The sequence below is a fragment of the Natator depressus genome, chromosome 6 (genome assembly GCF_965152275.1).
Source record: "Natator depressus isolate rNatDep1 chromosome 6, rNatDep2.hap1, whole genome shotgun sequence".
NCBI classification, from domain to species: domain Eukaryota; kingdom Metazoa; phylum Chordata; order Testudines; family Cheloniidae; genus Natator; species Natator depressus.
This window is the reverse complement of record NC_134239.1, coordinates 70,671,428-70,693,638: the sequence shown is the minus strand read 5'-3', so window position 1 is coordinate 70,693,638 and position 22,211 is coordinate 70,671,428. Positions and strand designations below refer to the sequence as shown.

At 45.4% G+C, this 22,211-nt stretch overlaps 2 protein-coding genes across 4 annotated transcripts in view; one reads left to right on the top strand and one right to left on the bottom strand.

The window, feature by feature from the left end:
* NUSAP1 (nucleolar and spindle associated protein 1) overlaps nucleotides 1–8,603 on the top strand; it is a 32,386-nt gene extending 23,783 nt beyond the window's left edge. Inside the window, exons 11-12 of the mRNA XM_074955677.1 lie at nucleotides 6,546–6,657; nucleotides 7,313–8,603. Coding sequence (XP_074811778.1) covers nucleotides 6,546–6,657; nucleotides 7,313–7,400 — 200 coding nt within the window. The 3' untranslated portion in view covers nucleotides 7,401–8,603. The remainder of the gene's footprint in view (nucleotides 1–6,545; nucleotides 6,658–7,312) is intronic.
* Nucleotides 8,604–9,566: 963 nt separating this feature from the next.
* On the bottom strand, nucleotides 9,567–22,211 carry NDUFAF1 (NADH:ubiquinone oxidoreductase complex assembly factor 1). 3 transcript variants are annotated; one of them, XM_074957060.1, is made up of 5 exons: nucleotides 21,938–22,211; nucleotides 15,526–16,153; nucleotides 13,164–13,349; nucleotides 12,647–12,721; nucleotides 9,567–9,888 (listed from the first exon to the last, which is right to left on the bottom strand). In XM_074957060.1, the coding sequence occupies exons 2-5, from the start codon at nucleotides 16,030–16,032 to the stop codon at nucleotides 9,748–9,750; spliced, it is 909 nt and encodes a 302-aa protein (XP_074813161.1). In that variant the 5' UTR covers nucleotides 16,033–16,153; nucleotides 21,938–22,211; the 3' UTR covers nucleotides 9,567–9,747. The 3 variants fall into 3 exon arrangements, with proteins under 3 accessions (XP_074813161.1, XP_074813160.1, XP_074813162.1); XM_074957059.1 differs by having other exon boundaries at nucleotides 21,970–22,211; XM_074957061.1 differs by lacking the exon at nucleotides 21,938–22,211 and adding an exon at nucleotides 21,110–21,133.

Below are 22,211 nucleotides of genomic sequence, written 5' to 3'. Positions count from 1 at the left end.
ATGCAGCCTTAAAAATGATAGCTTGTGCTCTGAAGTTAAACCATTCAAAGTATGTTCTCTAGCAGAGAGGCTTTTGGTAAAACAATCTGGGCTTTTAACAGCTGGACTGGTTCTTTCTGTTTGCTGCTAGAAGAATTCTAGTTTTTCTTAAGTGTTTAGACATACTGCATTCTAGGTATCAGAACATCAAGTTCAAATAAACAGGCAACTTTTCCCAAGCCCTGTCAAACACCTATTCACCAGGCTGAAAAACACCCCCTCCTGTTGGGCCTATAGATACTGGATTCCTACTGACTCAGCTCTGCTGCCAATTAATGCTGCCCTCTTACCACCACCACCACCACCACACAAAACAAGTCAGTTTTGGGACATCTCCACAGAAACATATGACCCACATAAATCAAGTTCTTCTTCAAGTGATTGCTCATGTCCATTCCTTTGTAGGTGTGTGTGCCCACCACATGCACCAGTCCCGGAAGTTTTTCCCTCAGTGGTATCCGTAGGAGACCAGTTCTGGCGCCCTCTAGAGTGGTGCACATATGTGCCAGTGTAAGGGGCGCTGCTGGTTTTCCCCCCTCCCTCAGTTCCTTCTTACTGCCAGTGACAGTGCTGGAACGTCTCCTTGCCTCCGCAAGCTTACGTCTCTCAACTGTGTCTAGTTGTGAACTTTTTGTATATAGTTGTTAAAAACTTTTATAGTTTATACAGTTCCCTTTGTGTTAGAGTTAGTAATAGTTGGTTAGTCCTGGATGGGACTTAGCCTAGGGATGGGGCAGGCCCTAGTCCCTGGGCTTCAAGCCTTGTGACTGCTGCAAGAAACTTATGCCAGTCAGTGGTCCCCATAAAAGATGTCTAAAGTGCTTGGGGGAAACCCATGTGAGCGACAAGTGTCGCATCTGTAAGAGCTTCAGGCCACGAACGAAAAAGAAGTGGGACATTTGTCTTTGAGCGCTCCTTATGGAGTCAGCCCTCGCACTCGCATTGGAGCTGACTAGATTGGACTCTGCTCTGAGCACTGAAGCCTCAGTGCAGAGCGTGCTGCCAGCACCGACCTCAGACTGGCGCCAATCCCCATCCCTGGTACCAGCTGAAAAGCAAAGAAAGGCCGGGAGAGGGTGTTCTCTTGTGTCTCGTAAAGGGAAGGAGAGAGTTGGAGGACAGCAAAGACCCTTATGTGAGGGGCAGCTCTTTCTCTACAGACGGTGGCCTGGTTCCAGCACCGACAGAGCTGTCAAGCCCCCTTTAAGATCCGCCCACCAGCCCCTGGATGCAGGTCAGCTTACCTGCCAGAGTTCCCAGCGTTGTTCTCCGGTCTCTAGGCTGTGTTCACTGAGATCCTAGCATCAATCACCTGCTGTCTGGCACAGACCCTTGGAAGCGCCTCACTGGTCCCCAGAGCCCCAGCACCTGGAGCATCCGAATCGGTCATAAGGCTCGCGGCACCATTCCGGAGGGTTGGTCCGCTGGTCCGCAGAGTCCTGTCACCAGTCTCCAGTTCACTGGTACAGATCCCCGTGGGTGCGTTGACAGTCTACAAGACATCAATCCTCTCATTCCCATTCTCACTCCTGGTCCACAGAACAGCACCACCCCCATGGCGTGAGGCGTCAATTGCTGGGGTACTGTCACTGAACGCAGCCGCCAGTCACTGGAATCGTGGCACCAAGAGACATCGTCCCAGTACAGCTCCCCAGTGGAGGTCCACAGAGAGAGCTGACAGGAACAGGGTAGACAGGCAACATAAGTCCCATCCTGGTCCCCCCCAGACAAGCCTCCCTGTCTTCAGGCTCTGAAAGCAAGGAGGAACTCCTACACACGGGCCAAGGCCAGCCGCTGGGGCCATCGGCATTTCCTTCTGGCATTTCCAGGGCCAATTGCCAACCCCCTGGCACCTGTGGAACCTCTGGGCATTTCCCCAACCATTGCCAGAGAATCAGTTGGTCTCGGGCATCGGAAAGACAGTCGGTCACAGTCTCCCACCCGCCCCCTGACTTGGAAGCAGAGTCAGAGAAAGCTCCAATTGAGGCTCCCCTGGCGGAGGCAGTGGAGTTACAAGGCCCACCTATACCCGTCTCCTCATCTTCGTCTGACGAGGTGATAGCGGGGCCCTCTCACACGGTCCCCCAGGATGACGCAAAAGCCCATCAAGAGCTTTTGAAGAGGGTGGCTTCAAACCTTGAGCTGGAAGCCGAGGTGCTGGCAGAGCCCTTGGACTCCCTGTTCGATGTGCTGAGTGCAGCAGCCCCCTCAAAGGTGGCATTACCAGTACACAAGGGAGTTGTGAAACTGATCAAAGCCCTTTTGGCAAACCCGCTCCTCCCTGCCCCCCATCTCTAACCGGATGGAGCGGAAGTACTATGTTCCCGCTAAGGGGTTTGAATATCTGTACACACACCCCACCCCAAGCTCACTGGAAGTGTCAGCAGCCAATAAGCACGATAGACAAGGCCAACCGGGATCGACCCCTAAGAATAAGGAGGTGAAGAGGCTCAATCTTTTCAGTAGAAAGATTTATTCTACAACCAGCCTTCAGCTAAGAGTGGCCAACCATCAGGCCCTACTTGGCCACTTTGATTATAACATTGGGCAGTCGATGGCCAAGTTCACAGAGTCGCTGCCTGAGGAGCCCAGGAAGGAATTCCTGGCTATTCTGGAGGAGGGCAGAGCGGTAGTCAGGGCAGGCAAGCAGCCTCAGATGCAGTAGACTCCTTGTCCTGGTCTATGACTTCGGCCATTTCAATGAGGCGGGCATCCTGGTTGCAGTCGTCGGGGTTTGTCAGCAGAGGTTCAGCGACCCATCCAGGACCTTCCCTTTGATGGCTTGGCGTTTTGTTTTTGTTTTGTTTTTTTTTTACAACCGCCTGTCTCCCTTCCTCCTTGCCTGGGCCTCTATAACATTGGACCAGTGGGTCCTCAGCACAGTAGCAGGGGAGTATACCCTTCAGTTTATTTCTATCCCCCTTCTCTCTCCCTGTCCCTCTTCAGGGACTCTTCTCACAGGCATCTACTCGCTCAGGAGGTGCAGGGCCTTCTGCAGGTGGGAGCGGTAGAGGATGTTCCTCTGCACTTAAGGGGAAAAGGGTTTTATTCCCACTTTTTTTTTTTTTTTTTTTATCCCAAAGGGGGTGTATACCCCATCCTCGACCTGCAGGTCCTCAATAAGTATCTGAAGAAATTGAAGTTCCGCATGGTATCCCTGGCCTCCATCATTTCTTCTCTGGATCTGGGAGACTGGTACGTCGCCCTTGACCTGAAGGATGCCTACTCACATATCGATATTTCAAGGACACAGATGGTTCCTACATTTCATAGTTGGGACCAGTCACTACCAATGTCGTGCTCCCCTTTGGCCTAGCAAAGGCATCAAGAGTATTCACGAAGTGCATGTTGGAGGTAGCGGCCTACCTCAGACGTCAAGGTTCCAGATCTACCAGTACCTCAACGACTGGCTCATCAAAGGCCGCTCCAGGTCCAGCACAATGTTGAGAAGTTGTGGGCCACTTGCCAAGCTTTAGGCCTGTTGATAAATGAACAATAATCAACATTAATCCTGATCCAAAGGATAGAATTTGTTGGAGAGATACTCTACTTTATCCAAGCCAGAGACCAGGTTCAGGGCAATGGCAGATCTGATTGCCAGCATCATGGCCCATCCACTCGCCACTGCCTGGGTCTGCCTCAGACTACTGGGGCACATGGCAGCTTGCACGTATGTTGTCCGTCACGCAAGACTCAGGCTGCCTCCCCTCCCAGATGTGGCTGGTGTCAGTCTACTCCCTGGCCAGATATTACCTGGACAAGACTGTCACAATCCCGCCACACAGGTATTTATCTTCCTGCAGTAGTGGTCCAATCCAACTCTGGTAATGGAAGGTGTGCCGTTCGCAAGCCCACAACCCACAGTCTCCCTGATTTCAAATGCGTCTGACCTCAGGTGGGGAGCACATCTCTATGCACTGCAGACTCGGGGATTATGGTCTCGGGAGGATCTCACGTTACATCAGAGAACTCAGAGCCATCCGCCTGGCTTGTAGCGTCTTCCTCCCCAGCTGTCTGCTCGGGTGGTGCAGGTGTTGACAGACAACACAGCCTCCATCATCTATGTCAACAGGCAGGGTGGAGCTTATTCATTGGCTCTGTGTCAAGAAACCCTCTGTCTATGGGACTTTTGTATTTAGCATGCAATCCACCTGGAAGCCTCGCTCCTCCCTGGCGTCCTGAACACGCTGGCGGATCATCTCAGCAGGTCCTTCTTCTCTCACCATGAGTGGTCCCTTCACTCAGAGGTCGTCAAGATACTCTTCCAGAAGTGGGGAGCTCCCCGAGTGGACCTGTTTGCCACCAGACAGAACAGAAAGTGTCATCAGTTCTCCTCTCTGCAAGGCCTAGGCAGAGACTCACTTTCCGATACCTTTCTCCTGTCGTGGTCAGCGGACCTGATGTATTCCTTCTCGCTGATTCTACTCATGAGCAAGGTTCTCTTGAAGATCAAGAGGAACAAGGCATGGATCATGGTTGTACCAGCATTGGTTCGGCATGCTCATGGACCTGGACACTTTACAACTGCCCGGACCTATCTCCCAGGATCACGGTCAGTTCTTGCACTCGAACCTCGCCGCTCTCCACCTCACAGCTTGGCTGCTGTGTGGCTGAACCTAGAGGAACAAGCCTGCTCTAGTCAGGTACAGCAGGCTCTCTTGGAGAGCAGAAAGCCCTCCACCAGAGCGATTTACCTGGAAAAGTGGAAGCATTTCTCCTGCTGGGAGTCGGAATGGAATATTTCCCCGACCCAGTCGTCCCTGCAGTCCCATCTGGATTACCTGCTTCACTTGAAGCACCAGGGTGTCACTTTTTCCTCGATCAAGGTGCACTTGGCAGCCATATTGGCCTTCCATCCCTGTGTCCAGGGTAGATCTGTATTCTCACATGAGATGACTCAGGTTCTTGAAAGACTCTTTCCAGCCTGGTTCCCCAATGGGACCTTTTAACCTGGTCCTCTCCAGGTTCACGGGTCCACCCTTCGAGTCTATGGCTTTTTGTTCCCCCTCCTCCTGTTATGGAAGGTTGCATTCCTTGTAGGCATTACTTCAGCAAGTTGAGTCTCCGAGATTAAAGCCCTCACTTCGGAGCCCCCGTATACAGTATTTTAGAAGGACAATGTTCAGCTCTGACCCTATCAGGCCTTCCTGCTGTAGGTGGTGTCTCACCTCCATGTCAGTCGGGATATCTTCCTCCAAGTGTTCTGTCCAAAGTCTCACACGACCAACGAGGAGAGATGCCTGCACACTCTAGATGTCAGGTGTGCCCTGGCTTTCTACTTGGAGTGCACCAAGCCCTTCCACAGATTGACTCAGCTTTTTACTGCTATCGCTGACAGGATGAAGGGCCTTCCGGTGTCCTCTCAGATGATTTCAAACTGGATTACCACCTGCATCTGCACTTGTTACAAGTTGGCACAGGCTGTGCCTCCACCAATAGTAAAGGCTCACTCTACTAGAGCTCAAGTGTCTTCGGCTACCTTCCTGGTGCGTGGCCCTGTCCAGGACATCTGCAGGGCTGCGAGCCGGTCTTTGGTACACACGTTCACCACGTATTACGCCATTACCCAGTAGGCCAGAGATGATGCTAAATTTGGCAGAGCTGTGTTGCAATTGACACATCCATGAACTCCTGCCCGCCTCCAGAGGTACTGCTTAGGAGTTACCTAGAATGGAATGGACATGAGCAATCACTCGAAGAAGGAAAACCATTACTAACCTTTTGTAACTGTTCTTTGAGATGTGTTGCTAATGTTCATTCCATGACCCACCCTCCTTCCCCTCCCTCGGAGTTCCAGCAAGAAGGAACTGAGGGAGGGAGAAGCTGGCGGCGCTCCTTATGCCAGTGAATACATGCACCACTCCAGTGGGCACCAGAGCTGGTTCTCTATGAATACCACGGAGGGAAAAACTTTCAGCACCAGTGCATGTGGTGAGCACATAAACCTACAATGGAGTGGACATGAGCAACACAACTCTGAGAACAACAGTTACGAAAGGTTGGTAACCCTTTTTTTTTCTGCTCACCCTAGAGTCTGCTGCTGTGTTGGCAAGACAGCCCCACTCAGAGCTTTCTGCTCAGATGGCAGGGAGCTGAGGCTGCTCTTCTTCTGGACCAGGCCACTTCCCCTCCCTCTAAAACAGGGCACAGTGGATTAAGAAACGGGAAGGATTTTGCAGACCAAAGACCATCGTGGCAGATCCCTGCCTTCCACGGTAGCAGAGAGGGCTCCATTATGGGGTAGTTCCCAATTAATACTACCCCACAGGCAGGGTTCTGAGCAGAGGCTTCTTCCACCCCCAATAGAAAGCCCTCTCCCCAAATAGCTGGCTAGTACCCAGATTGATGTAATTCACCAGGGTGTTTGTGCTTGATCTTAAATGCAGTCAGGCAACTTGTGTTATCTGTAGAGTTGAGGATAAGAATGCCAGTATTAACAACATACTAAATTTTAATAACTAGCTGGTCTGTTTTTTTGTTGGGTTTTTTTGCTTCTTACAATATAGGAAGACTGAAACCTTGGGGTGACTCAAAAGAAAACACTGTCCTGAATAAATCTATGAATAGCAGCATCTCTTCACACACAAAAGATTACAAACAGCCACATCTCCAGACCAGGTCAGTACAAGGGTGTTTTAGGTGCCATTTTAACACTAGAACTCTGTAGGAGAGCACTAAGACTTAAATGTGTGACAAGCCAACACTTTTAAATAAATGCACTGTCCTTAACCATACTTATGTTAGAGAAATTTTTCTATCTCTATCAAAATGTTTAGCATCAGGATGACCAAAGTATAGCTCACAGCTGCCCTCTACCTAGGCTAAATGTGACTGCTGGAAAGTACAGGTCCCAGCATGGTAGGCCCCACCTTGATTTTAACAGGTTGATCAGCTCAAGATGTAGCCTAGTATAGTGGGACCTGTATGTTTTATGGGCTGTGCTTCTGCAAAAGAGTTCATAAGAGTCAGATTTTTAAGAATAGGTTAGACAAACACCTGTCAGGGATGGCCTCTGTTTACTTGGTCCTTCCTTAGTGGAGGGGGCTGGACTAGATGGCTCCTTGAGGTTCCTTCCAGCCATACATTTCTATATGTAATCTAATGAGTAAAAAATGGAGCAGATGGCCAGTGCAACTAAGCGAATCTGGGAGCCTCTAGTCTGGCTAACCTAAAAGATTCCTTCTGATTGCTTATGCATATAGTTATCTGTGCCTATGCAACTAATTGCTCACCTGCTCCGATTTAGTGTGATTTGTTTTCTTTTCACTTTCAGAGAAGGGAGGCGTGAGAAGCATGTGCAGGACAGAAAGCAGAAAAAGGCTCAGCTGCTTGGAACCCGCAGGGGACTATCTATGGCTTAGGAGGAATTTAGTAACTTCTTAAGGACTCACTGTAAATACTGTTCTCAGGAAAAATCTTTCCAACCTTTGTAAATATTTCTGGTTGTAATGTGTGCATTAAAGGATGAGTCAGGTCACCTGAGTTGACTGGATGTTACTAGCCATGTAGGACAGGCTTTCTTAGTGCTGCTGAGCTTAACATTGTTAGTGATTTTACAAGTTGGATAAAATATTGATACTCTAAATCTTTTAATATGTTTTAAGTAGAGCCCCAGAGTATCTCAAATCACTTGGAGCCACTCATCCAGTTAGGTTTTAGATTGGCCAGATATTCTTGATTGTAGATTTTGAACAAAAGCTTTCTCCTAAGTAAGCAGATTCCATAAAACTATTAGACTGAAGAGATATTAAAAGGGGCGGGGGGGGAGAGGAAATGTTAAAGGAATAATCATGAAGCCTCTTCACATTGAGTCACTTATCAGTTGGGCATATTTCTCTAGATGCTAAATAACTTCAAATATGTTCCATTATCAATAAATTTAAGATACTGGGAGACTTCTCTGAAAAATAGGGTATACGTAGTAGCAATTGCTAGAGCGGTTTCCTATATTTAAGTCCTTTGTGAAGTAAACAACAATCTCTAGGAGAGGGAAAACCATATTATAAGGGCTTTCTGGAGAACTAAAAGCCCTAAATAATGGTACCCTTTTAGAATGAAATAGGAAAAAAAAAAGTAGAGGTTAACACAAACCTTGGTAGGTTGCTAATCAGATATGTGAAGAGCAGTTATTAAGTTTTTTGTCCCTCTCCATGTTTACTACAGGATAAAATTTGGCATAATAGAACAGTTGTCTAGTCTGAAGTGTTTACAAGATACTCTATATTAGTAAACCAAGTTCTTTCGAGGTATGATGTACTTAGAGTAGATTTAGAAAGCCTGTAGCAGTAATATCAGCAATTTCCCAAGGTAATATGTAAAGAAAAATCATCCTGATTTTATCATTAAACATCATGGAATGGACTGGAAGCACAGGGGAAGGGAGTGGGGGGAGGAGGAGGCACTGCAGTTGCTATTTCATTACAGCTCTTTGGACTTATGAGCAAATATTTACAAAGTAATAGGTTCACTTTTGTGTTTAGGCTTAACCTTTCCTGTGATATTTGCTGAAACATTAGATGCAGAAATAGAAAAGCTTTTTATATAAATTTTTATACTGTTTAACTGGGGAAAATAAATTTTTTTTTGTATTATATGCTGTTGCTTATGACTTAAATAATAAGTATGGCTGTTAGTGTGTGTGTGTGTGTGTGTGTGTGTGTGTGTGTGAGAGAGAGAGAGACAGACAGACAGACAGACAGACAGACAGACAGACACAAAGTTTAACTGTATGCAATTGCCAGATGTGCTCATACATACAGGTCATATCCTCTCTTCCACTAAAGAAAAGGAACGTATTACCATTTGCCAAGCTTCGTGGTCCACCTAATCACTTGTACTGATGCAGTTCACTTGTTGGGATGTCCTAAATTAGAGTTTTGAAACACTCTTACTGATAGTGATTAGCAGGGACAGAGGGATAATGTTACAGAATATCTGTTACTTTGTTTTTGACAATATTGTGTATGGTCTTATCAGTTTACTGTCTGAGTCTGACATAATGGGAGAAAGACACTTGAATAGGAAAATATGCCTCAAACTGGCACGGAATATAAGCAGGTACAGCATCTGAACTGTTCTAACTCTCTAGACTTTCAGTTGAGCACTTTTTGAACACTATTTTGATTGAAATCCTTTATTAAATATAAACCTTTCCTCAGGATTATGGAAGAACTGAAACCCAGCACTCCTTGTCCTAAAACAAATGTATGCATTTTGAAAACTAAACCCTCTTCAGGAAAATCTCATCACCTCCACACCCTGCTACATGTTGTATAAATTAAGATGTGTAGGCCTTTCCCAGCTTTTGAATCCCCACTCTAGAGAATCCTAGTGTCAGTTTTGGGATAGAAACTGCCTCTAACGAGTAGGCATGTGCCTGAACAATATATCCAGACAGCAGTTTCTAACATAACTTTGCACTACTGGACCCTGATTCGCTTTGAAACTATCTCATATAGTCTGTTTTCACAGTGGACTTCTGCAACTGGCTGTTAGAAACCACAGGAAACCTTTAATACCATATGTTCTGAAGCTGCAAGTCTGCTCAGTTTATTATGGAGTCCATCCCACTCACTTCATGCAGTTACTCTTTAATATTTATGTGAACTCCCACCTCCATCATGCATGAAGAAACTCAAGTTTAACATGGTGTATAAATATTTAATAAAATGAGCTACTGAAGCAGGTTCCACAGGATTGCAGGCCCATCTACACCTTGGGATTTCTTTCATATGTTTCATAGGCGAATTCCTCTGTATGAGCTCTGTCATTCAGCAATCCAATAAAGTCTATCTCCAGCTGGAAAGGGCCATCTGCCTTGTCTCCCAGTGTGAATCCAACAGTACTAATCTGATAAAAGAAATTGGTTATTCATTTGTATATTGTTTCAAGTAACGGGGAGATTAGAGGTAGTAAAGCCTAGGAAACTTTTCCATGTTCTCCATACAGTGCATTGACCACACAAGCATATTCATGTTACAACAGGAATCTGTTCAAATGTGCAACACTGCTACAGCAAAATTAACTCCTGAAACACTTTGGATTAATACTACAGAATGGGATTAAGAGTGATATAATGTGCCCTTGTGTATTTTCTAAAGTCTTTGAACTATGTTGAGCTATATGGAAAAAGGAGTGTGTTATTGATCCTGGAAAAGCCCTGGAATTTTTAACCCAGGAAATTCTTCAATGCTGCATATTTCTCTGATTCTGCCTTTAAGTATACTGCTAAATATGCAGACATTTATTCACGGCAAACTTCCCATTTGACATAATGACTATTTCCATGTAATTTAGGATTTCAAACTTAAGTAGCCTGCTAAAGGTTTTCACAAACAAAAATTTGGATGGAACAAAACAAAAAAACAAAAAAAAAGGATGGAGGCCATTGCGGAAGGGGGGGATGTAACGAGGAAATGTCAGGTATTACACACAAGAATTCCCATACCCAATCAGACCAAGGAAAGTGCATGAAATTTTGTAGTAGCCAATTCTGGCTTATGTTACTCTGATAGTTTCTTTCTGGCCCTCATCAAACAGAGGGTGGCTAATGCCCTGAAATGTAAAGCCTCTCTTACAAGATTTTAGGTTTTATTTTTAATCTTCACTAATGTAACTCTGGATGTTCTCATTAATTGTACAAAAGGTATAATACTTTTTTGATCCTTAAGCCTGTAGTCTCAGTGATATCTTGTGGTAAGGAGTCTGACAGGGTAATGTTGAGTATTCTATTAGGTTTGTATTTAAGCTTTAATTTCATTGAATTTTCCTTGTTCTTATATCTGATTTACCTACTCTATCAATTGCTCTTTTGTATACCTTTACCATGTCTCATCTACAGTTCCAATTTCTTCATTCTTACTACTGAAGTGTTTTCATGCTGTTAATCACTTTCATCACCCCTCTCTGAACCCCCTATCTATTTTTTTAACCGGGTTCTTAAATTGAACCCAGTATTCCAGGTGAGTACATAACATTGATTTATGTAATGGGTACTACATAAAATGACTCTTCTCCTTACATTGTTTGCTTACTTTTGACAAACTGTACATTGACCAGTCCTCAATGATGACCAGCATTCTCGTGAGTTAACTTAGAACCCAGTAAGGTGTACAAATAGCCCATTGCTTCCAATGTCTCTCACCTTGCATTTGCCAACAGTGAATTTCATATGCTACAGTGTTACCCATTCACCTAGCTTTTGGTTTCTTCTGTCTTGCCTATCCTAAAGAATTGTGAGCAACAAATTATCACCTCACTGCTCGCCTTTTTGAGGTTGCTAATACATATTTAATACCTGTCCTAGTACACCCCACTTTCTTGCCATAATTGACCATTTAGATCTACTTTTCTTTGACGTTTTTTTGTCTAAATGCAGGACTTTGCCTCTTCTCATCACTAGTTTTTCAAGGCTCTCCTGAAAGCCTCAATAAATTGTCAACTGATTCTTAGTAACCACATCTCTTCAAATTTGTTTAGATCAGTGGTCTCCAAAGGGGGGTGCGCAAGACGATTGATTGGGGGGGGGTACAGCAGGAGGCGCACCGCCAGAGCAAAAAGGCTGCACAGCAGGAGCAGCACCGCCGGAGGGGGGAAAAAAGTGGGGGGGAGGGGCAGGCCTGAGTCCTTCGGCCCATGGAGGAGCAGGGGTAGTCAGCAGCCGGAAAGAAGCGGCACTTTCCCCTTCAAAGCCGGCCGCAGAGAAGCGGCGCTTTGAAGGGGAAAGCGCTGCTTCTCTCCAGCCACTGGCTGCGCGGCTGCCCCAGCTCCTCCTGAGTCTTCTGGCCCGTGCTCGCAGGGCCGCATTCCAAAAGGGGCTTTAGAGCTGCAGGCCAGGGCCCCGGGGCCCCCCAAGCCCAGGGCCCTGAAGCCCCTGCGTTCTGGGTGGCCCTGCCTGCCACGGTGGGGGGACAGCTCCCAGAATCGTGGCCACGGGGGTGGTGCTGCACAGAGCCACCCGCACACCCCCTGCACCAAACAGGAGCTGCCCCAGGTAAGTGCTCTGCACCCCCTGCCTGCCCCAGCCCTAAGCCTCCTCCCGCACCCCCACCCTGAGCGCCCTCCCACACCCTGCACTCCCACCCTGAGCGCCTGCTATATCACCAAGTGTTAAGCCAAGATTTTCAAAAATAATAAAGCCTATTCAATCACATTGCTCACTAAATTAATAATAATTTTTTTAATGAGCAAAAAGGGGTTTTGTACTGTTAAATATTTTTAATTTTTTTATTTATTTCATCTTAATATCATCGTTTAATTTCTATTTTTTGTGTATGTTTTATAATTTACACCCTATATTAGTACAGTAGTACATGTATATAATATATACATATACTGGGGGTACGTGCTCAAAAATTTTTTACCGATAGGGGTGCACGATCAAAAAAGTTTGGAGACCACTGGTTTAGATAAGAGATTTTTAATTAAATTTGGAATATTAAGAGGAAAGGTGAGAAACTAGATATATTAAATATCTGTGGAGAAAAAATACTGCAATTTCAAGCTCATATAGCTCTGGATACCTTGAAGAGTTTTAAATGGTCTTCACTTACACAGTTACTATCATTTAATGAGAATTTCAGTAGTATAAAGTGCAGAAACAACTTACCTTATCTAACCAGAGGGGGTGCTGATCATCCTGGATTCTCCCCCGGCTTGAGAGAAAGAACTTGGAGAATGGAATCTGACAATAAGGAATACGGACTTTAGTTTTACATGTACACATACAATACTAGAAGAACCACTTCCCCCAAAAGGCTTAATAACCCATTTTATGCTCTGTCTGGCTCCTGCAATAGTGCCAGTCATACACATGGAGTTAATACACAGAAGACGGACCAGATCAAACTTATTCTTTGTTTCCCTCTGAAGCCAGCTCCAGCCCTATACTCTTCTGTGGTGACTGTTGCTGGTTGCCCTGTGGAACTCCATGACCTGACCCTGTGACTAGACAGAATTATATAAGCTAGCTATTTTCTCAATAGAAAAAGAATAGCTGTTGGGGGAGCTTCTGTCAGTATTGATAAGCCAAAGAACTAAGTATGCATAAATGCAGCAATCTTTAAAGCAATACAGTACTGAAGAGGATTAATCTTCCTCAGTCCCAAGGAAATATTCAAAGTTACCTTAATTTCCTGCCAGTATGGACCCCCTCGGGTGAATATGAAGTAATTGTACAGGTCATCCTTTTGGTGGGAGAAGTATGGGTTTGTATAGATGTTTATCATCCAGGGTCGACCATCACCACGAATGCGTAAATACAGACTATTGAAGTTTGACCAATCATAATACTTCTTCCTTTCAAATGCTCCCTAGAAGTTATAAATAAAGCATGTTACTGCAGCTCAATATTTCAATGAGAATTACTACTATGAAGACCACAGGTAACCACCACTTTGATCAATTTCCCCTTTCTGGGCACTCTCCTTATCCAAGCTATCTGCTGTGACCTACTGGAAACTGGAGGATAAGGAAAGCTAGAGTGAGTGACTTCCACTACGCTATCAGTCACACAGAATTTCGGTAATGTGTTACAGGCCTCAAATGGGACTGAATGCTCAAACAGTGGTTCCCAAACTTGTTCCACCACTGATGAAGGAAAAGCCCCTAGCATGCTGGGCCGGTTTGTTTACCGGCCGCATCCAGCCGATCGCAGCTCCCAGTGGCTGTGGTTCGCTGCTCCAGGCCAATAGGAGCTCCTGGAAGCGGCAGCCAGTACGTCCCTCAGCCCACGCCGCTTCCAGCAGCTCCCATTGGCCTGGAGCAGCAAACCGCGGCCACTGGGAGCCGCAATCGGCCGAAGCTGCGGACGCGGCAGGTAAACAAACCGGTCTGGCCCAGCAGGGGCTTTCCCTGCACAAACGATGGAACAAGTTTGGGAACCACTGGTCTAAAGATTCACGCTTGCTGTTTCTTCAATCACAACAACAAGTGAGACTTCATTTCCAGCACCAGATTACACTCTCAAAGGCAGCAGACCTAACATCTGTTTTTACTTCCACACATAAAAAGGGGTGCCATACTACATCAGACCAATGCTCCATCTAGCCCAGCATGCTTCAGAGGAAGGTGCAAGAAACCTCACAGATGGCAGATGTGGGACACCCTGCCCCCTATAAGAAAAGGAGTACTTGTGGCACCTTAGAGACTAACCAATTTATTTGAGCATGAGCTTTTGTGAGCTACAGCTCACTTCATCGGATGCATACTGTGGAAGCTGCAGAAGACATTATATACACACAGAGACCATGAAACAATACCTCCTCCCACCCCACTCTCCTGCTGGTAATAGCCCCCTATGAAAGTCTCGTTCTAATCCCGAATAAAAATTAGCTTGAGCCTTGAAACTAGCATTTATATAACTACCATCCTTTCCAAAATGTATTAGATGCTAACACCCTTGTTATCCATATAAATGTCCAATTCCTCTGACTCTTGCACACCTTCCCTATTTCATCACCTTTATTTTATAAGATGCAGCCCTGATCTTACAACTTGTTCCACACAGGCAGACCCAAGCACCTACAAGGAGCCCCACTGAGATGAATGAGACTCTGGGGGAACACAGATTAGTGTCCAGATTAGTCACTAAACCAATAATTTAAAACAAACCAATTCTGGATACAAAACTTTGTTGCAGGAGATCTTTGGTTTGTGGGGAGACCATACACAAGGTTGTCTTTTACTCAGTTATCAAGGTGCAGTAGGAAACCCACTTTATGCTGATAAAAAAAAAGTCATTTGTTTCTTTCCTGAAAAGGAAGATCTAGCCCTGAGATAAGGCTTCATTGAGCCTGCTCACAGAGCAGGGCAACAATTACATCACTAAATGGATTGATGCAGTAGTGTCTCATTCCCTCAGATGCTCTGATACATTTGCAACAAGTAAAAGACCACTTATTCTGGCTGGTTTGACAAGCAGTTATACAGCCGTAAAACACAGGACAATAGATTTTCCTTTTAAATTCTCAAGAGGTTCTGATCCTAGGTGAAAGGCTGCCTTTGTTTTAGTCAAATTGACACATTAAGTTGTTATAAATTTAAATTCAGAAACCTAATTAGCTAATACCAGTAAAAAGCAATAGTATGAGCTTTGCTTTTTTTATTCAATGGACAGACTGTGAAATGTGTGGAATAGTGAAAGTTCATCTGTAAGCTCCCTGCACCGTGCCAAGTAAACACATCAGTTATTCATATTCAGAAGAACGAGTACCCAAGGGGCAGAGGTTTCTCCAGTTGGGCGTGGCATGAAGTCAATTTTGTGCAATAAGACTTGGATGCATAGTATGTAACTTCAGCCTGTTTCTCTTTTTCTTGCATCAGGGAGCATTTGTTTTCTTTCCTCATTTAAATTAAACATGACACAATAAGGTATTCTTCTAGAGAGAGAATTTCCACCCAAGTCTCTACTGCTCCAGTCCTGATTGCAGAGAAATGCTGACTGATTCAACACAATGTTAATAACTTAAGTCACTAAGTTATACTCACCTTTGGCAGTTTGGCTCTCATTGCGCAATATCCACTGTATTCTGTCTCCCCATCACGAGGTGCTTCAGTATTGAGGGTCCCATATAGCAGAGCAGTCTGATTATTCTTACCCAGTTTTAGGTAGGCTTCACTTTTCCCTCCGATCTCTACATCAGAAGAAATCAACCACTCATCTAAATCTTTCTGGCTGCGAAACTCCCAGACCACTCTAGTCTGTTCCAACAAGTACTCGTCTAAACGATAGCCCTCAGGCCCTTTCCAGTGATCCACCAACTCCTTTTTTAGGACACCAAAATGTTTCTTAATTCCATCCACACCCTTCTCAAAGCTGAAATTCATCTTCCAAGGTGGAGTGTTATCAGGGGATGTCCCTGGTCTCCTATAGCTACTGTACAATTTTGAGATGCAATCAGTGAAGAGAGGTCCAAGCAAAGGATGCAAGGCATTTAGCCTATGGCACCTACTAGAAAGAAAGATACTGTCCAGCAGTTTAAAAGATAGAGCCATAATAATAAACAAGGTTGAAGAATAATCAGAATTCCTTAAGATAACTATCAGGTTGGAAACAAATTCTTCAAAAAAAACCACCTAGATAGATCCTATTTTGGTTAATGTAGCTTGCCTCCACCTGTAATGAGAAGGAACAATTAGAGAAGCTATACCTAAAGCATTCTTGCAAGTTTATTTTAAAAGGGACACCAACTTGAAATCCAGTCAATTCAAAAAATATGAGTTAAAAGTAGTTTCAGGTACTACAACTGCTGAGCCCTCTTGTGAATTTACAGTGACATTTTCCTAATTTTTAAATACTTTTTGCCTGCCCTTGTTGTGTTGAAGACACACACAAACAGGAGAAAATGACTGACTTACACAAAGTACTGTCAAATGCATAAAGTAAATCAACTGAAAGATATTTCCCCATTTATTCTCTTTCCATTATAGTAAATTCAGGTGCTACTTGTAACAACAGTAGATACAACTTTTACAAAGAGATATAAAATTTTCAAGTTGATGGTGCACCTTTAAAGCAGCGGTTCTCAAACTTTTGTACTGGTGACCCCTGTCACACAGCAAGCCTCTGAGTGCGACCTCCCCCCCTTATAAATTAAAAGCATTTTTTTATATTTAACACTATTATAAATGCTGGAGGCGAAGCGGGGTTTGGGGTGGAGGCTGACAGCTCACGACCCCCCATGTGATAACGTCACGACCCCCTGAGGGGTCCCAACCCCCAGTTTGAGAACCCCTGCTTTAAAGCATTGTGTGAACAGAATTTTGTGAACAATTTTGACCCAAACCAGTTATGGAATCATCATGTAGTAAACAGTGTTTTTAGGACAACTAAGTACAGATTAAATTACTAGGTTTCATGCAAAGGGAATTTCCACCTCACTTTTTTTTTTTTTTTTTTTTAACTTACGTATGTTATTATCCATCTCAATGACTATTAATTTTCCAATTTATTACTGCATTTATTTTAGAGTTCATATCAAAGGCATCCCACCTGAAACTCACAGACTGAAAGATGCTCATGTCTGACAACTCAACCACATAATTTCTTATAAAATATTTTTAAAAGTTGAAAAGTTTCTGTAGCTGGATGGAACTTAGTGTGCAGGGAATACTCTAAGCAAAAGAGAGAACCGAAGAAAGGAGAAAAAAAAAGAAAAGAAAAAAAAAAGGCATGTTAGCTCAAAAAATACACATTTCATCTCTTTGTATAAATAGCTCCTAAATACCCTACCATAACTGTTAGAGGACTCCTGAATTCTAATTAACAAATCTGAACACAATTTCAAGATAACTATATGTCTGGGAATAATCACTACATATGTGCACCATAGCCTGACAGGAAGTGAAAGGAGAACTGCAGATATGTAATTGCATAGAAATATTCACAGCCTAGCTATTAACATGAAGACTGGGACTCAGACTCTAAGGTCAGTGGTACCCAGATACCACAGTATGTTGAATTCTGTCACAGGACAGGAGAAGGTCACTTGACAAAGGTAGACCTTGTAGTGCAATAGCTCAGCCCCCGCTTTACATCCCTTATTTAGGCACAAGTTAAAAGACAATCCTGAAGAAGACGACAACCTCATCTAAAGAAGTCATGGAACAAATGTTATGAAAGACCAGATTCAGTCCGACATCCCTTGTAACCTTTGTTCTGATAATATGATCCGATGTTGGCCATTCCAGTAACTGAAGCAATCTGGTATCTAACGTGGGAAAAAACAGGAACTCCATACTAGGACAGCAATGGCCCATCTCATCTTCTATCTCAGCAGTTCTCAAACTGTGGGTCAGGATCCCAAAGAGGGTCGCAACCCCATTTTAATGGGATCGCCAGCATAGGCGCCGACTTCTTCTGGTGCCGGTGGGTGCTCGACCCCACTCTGCCCCTGGCCCAACCCTGACTCCACCCCTGCCCCCTCCCGCCCCATCCCACCCCCATTCCAACCCCTTCCCACCCCCATTCCAACCCCTTCCCCAAAGTCCCCACCCCAACTCCGCCCCCTCCCTGCCCCTATTGGACTCCTTCCCCAAATCCCCACCCCGGCCCTGCCTCTTCCCCACCTCCTCCCCTGAGCGCACCACATTCCCACTCCTCACCCCTCCCCACCAGAGCTTGTTACGCCACGAAACAGCTGTTTTGCAGTGGCAAGTGCTGGGAGGTAGGCGGAGGAGCGAGGACGCTGCGCGCTCAGGGGAGGAGGTGAGGTGAGGTGAGATGGAGCGGGGAGGGGAGCTTGGCTGCCGGTGGGTGTAGAGCACCCACTAATTTTTCCCTGTGGGTGCTCCAGCCCCAGAGCACCCACAGAGTCGGCACCCACGGTCGCGAGGGCTGGCTTAGACTTGCTGGGACCCAGGGCCAGACCTGAAGCCCGAGGGCTTCAGCCCTGGGCAGCAGGGCTCAGGTTACAGGCCTCCTTTTGGGGCTGAAGTCCTTGGGCTTCAGCTTTGGCCTCCCCATCTGGGGAAGCGGGACTTGGGCTTTCGCTTTGCCTCCTCTTCCCCACTCGGGGCGATGGGGCTCGAGCTTTGGCTCAGGCTTCAGTTCCCCCCTCCTGGGGTCATGTAGTAATTTTAGTTGTCAGAAGGGGGTTGCAATGCAATGAAGTTTGAAAATCCCTGTGGTATCTTGTCTCCAACAGTATCAAATGCCAGATATGGAAAAACTGAAAAGCCCATAATTCATCTGCACAATATTCTTCCCTGCGGGGAACGTGGCAGAGTCAGTAAGAGGCATAGGCCTGGTCTACACAGAATTTTACATCAGTATAGCTACATCTCTTAGGGTGTGAAAATCCACATCCCTGAGAAATTTAGCTAAACCCACCTAACCCACTGTGTAGACAGCACTAGGTTGAAGGAATAATTCTTCCGTTGACCTAGGCTATGTCTACACTACCACTTATATTGGCATAACTTATGCCACTTATGTTTTTTCACACCTCTGAGCAACTTAAGTTACATCAACATAAGCACCGGTGTGGACAGCGCTATGTTGGCAGGAGCGCTTCTCCCACTGACATAGCTACTGCTGCTCATTGGGGGTGGTGTAATTTATGTTGACAGGAGAGCTCTTTTCCATCAGCATAAAGCGGCTGCACAAGAGATCTTACAGCTGTGCTGCTGTAAACTATCTAGTGTAGACATGGCCCTAGCTACTGCCTCTTGGGGAGGTAGATTGTATATGTCAATGGGAGCATCCCTCCCGTTGGCATAGGCAGTGTCTACACTGAAGCACTACAGCAGCGTAGCTGTAGCATTTTAAGTGTAGATCAGTCCATAGGGAAGAGCACAGCAGCTGAACCATAATGCCATATGGACTGCTAAGGCATTCAGTTATGACCTTTCAGATGCAAATATGCAGAAAGTCTAAGCAGTCATACTGTACCTTCCCTCATTCTGCCTGTCATTATTAAGCATCACTCACCCACCTTGCATACCTAACAGATCACATTTAGGCTACCACCATAGAAATGCCAGGAAGAGTTAAATTGGCTGGAGGATTTAAGATGGCAGATTGCATCCGAAAACATTCCCAAAAATGCTTTTAAAGCTTCCACCCCGAAGTAGTATGACAATCTTCCCCTTAGGAGAAGAAAGGATGTTCTCTGTATTCTTTTTAGACGGCTACCCTACCCCCCACCCACACACTTTTCCCTCTATTTCACATCCCTAATGTTCACAGCCCCATGTATTGGCTATTATAATTTCAGACAAGTAAAACTGGACTGGATTGGACTTGCTATAGAAATTGACCTGACATTTTAAAATAAAATCCCAGAGAAAATAGTGTAAGAAAGGTGTTCAAGATAAATATTATCAAAGTGCCAATAATGCTCAACAGTTGTACTTGTTCTTTCCCCATGGGAATTCTTAATTCAAAAGTCCAACTTCCCTACTCCAGAGTTTCTTCTGAAGGTTGATGTCCCATATAATTCAAAGTTAAAATTTTTTGTGGAACATCAGCAGGACTCTTATCTCCAACCCTCTGCATTTGCTTATCCTCCAGTCCTTCTCATTTTCTTCCTCTCTTTTCCCCTTTTTCTTCTCCTTTCCTTGCAGTGTCAGAAGCAGTTACAAAGGAGCAACTAACTCAAGCACAGAAGCACTTTACATGTAGTACTGACTGCATCAGGAAACTAGATCAGTTATAATTAGTTTGCCATTTGCCTCTACAGCCAGCTTCAACACTAGCACTGTGCTACTCTGAAGCAGCTGTTGCTAGTTGTCCTGTGGGAGTCTGCCACCTAACCAATGATATGTCCAGGCAGGCAGTAGCAGACCAAAGATTAGAAAGCATGACAGAAGAACATGTGTGTCAAAAAAAGAAGAAAGTGTTGCTTATCCAGCACATAACTGCTATGAGAGTGGAGAAATAGACTGTAGCATTATTGTTATTCTCATGTCCCATGTTTGCTTCTTGACAGACCAAGGGATACGTGTTGTAGCCTAAAATCATTTTCAGGACAAGGAATTCCCACCCCATAAACACACACACTACTGTTCAATCAGAATGGCTGGCAAGGAAAGCGCTCAAGTTTTGCAGTTCCCTGCGGGCAAGGGATGAAGTAAAGATCCTCCCTAAAACAAAGTACAGTTACTAACTAAAAGAGAATTGACAGTCCTAGGAATGTTATGCAGACCTCAGCCCTTCCAAAGTGCAGTGAAGATTAATAGGCCAGGCTCAACATAGATTTATTCTGGTCCCTCATAGGCTTTGGAGAGAGATGGATTGGCAAATTTACTATTCATTCTGTAAATTACATTACAGTTCTGATCTCCACTTTAAAAGCACGTAAACACTGATCTAAGAGACAGAGTGCTGATAAAACTTAACTGTTATAGAACTTCAATTTAGTCAGTTAAGTAGAAATTATTTGCATAAATTTTTATAAGTAAAGTCAGATTTCAGCACATATATTAGTGGAGGGCTCTTTTACTCTTTAGCAAAGACATCCTTTTTCCAAAATGTTAATTTATCACAGATGTTAAAACAACTCAAAAGAGAGTTTTAAACAGTCTGACTAAAAATCCCTTCTCTCAGGGACTCAATTTTTACTCTTTTTACCTTTGTGATGTCACCATTTCACTAGTTTTCTGGTCATCATAGAATTTTCAGTGGAAGCAGAACCCAGATTTCTAAACTACAACACAAGCAGGGAAGGGGAGGAGTGAAAAACAATCTTAAAAAAAAAGCCATTCAGTCCTTTATATAGATCACAGAGAAGCAAATCAGAGCAAAAGCCCAATTTATTCTTCTTTGCAGGTAACCTTTAAAGTTTGCCTTGGCAGGCACCTCACTGCCTAGTCTCCAGGGGTCCTCAGAGACCTTTGAAGAGCTGGGGTTCTACCGAATCTGCAGCATTTTGTGACTATAAACAAATGCACCCAGAGCTGAATAATGCCCATGCATTCACCCCCCCTTAACACAGAAGCGCTCCCACCATGCTCCCCTCTGCACTCATATATGCACTCACTTAAGCTCTGCCCTAATTAACAGGTTGTTTTCTCGAATCCCCCTGATGTGTGAGGGCGTGGGGGGACATGACACATAGCACAAAGGAGCTCCGCCATTTACCTCTGAGGGGCCAACCCCACCGTTTCCAGACATGATTACAGCGGCCCTGGACGCTTCTCTAGGGCTAGCTCGGCAGCATCATGTCACGACGCGGTGACTGTCACAAGGCGCCCGCCTGCAGCAGCCTCCCCAGACCAGCTCATTGGAGAACACCAGGCTGGGGGCGCTGATCGGTGCTAAGGAGAAACGGGCCTATGCCAGGCAGGAACCTCCTCCCCGCAGACCAGCCCCACTCCCCGGGGGTAGGTTGGCCACCCGCCGCTCCCAAGCGAGCCCGCCGTAGGACAACCACGCCCCCCCCCCCCCCAACGGCCTCACCTGACACCAGAAACCACAGGCTACCCCCTTACCACAGGCAGCTCAGCCTCCAGCGACCCGGTCCGCCGCATTCAGCCCCCGTCAGGGGAACCCTGGCCGCGTCGCAAAGGTTCCGCACCCCCCTGAGGCGCTGCAACGCTTTGGCGGACTAGCTTCACGTGGGAGCGAGTTACTCGGAACCTCAGTGCTCACAGTTACAGCCACCGCAGTCCCCGCTCAGCCTGCATGTCATTGTCTGCAGCTGGGTTCCCTAGTGTGTGTGTGCGCGTCCCTC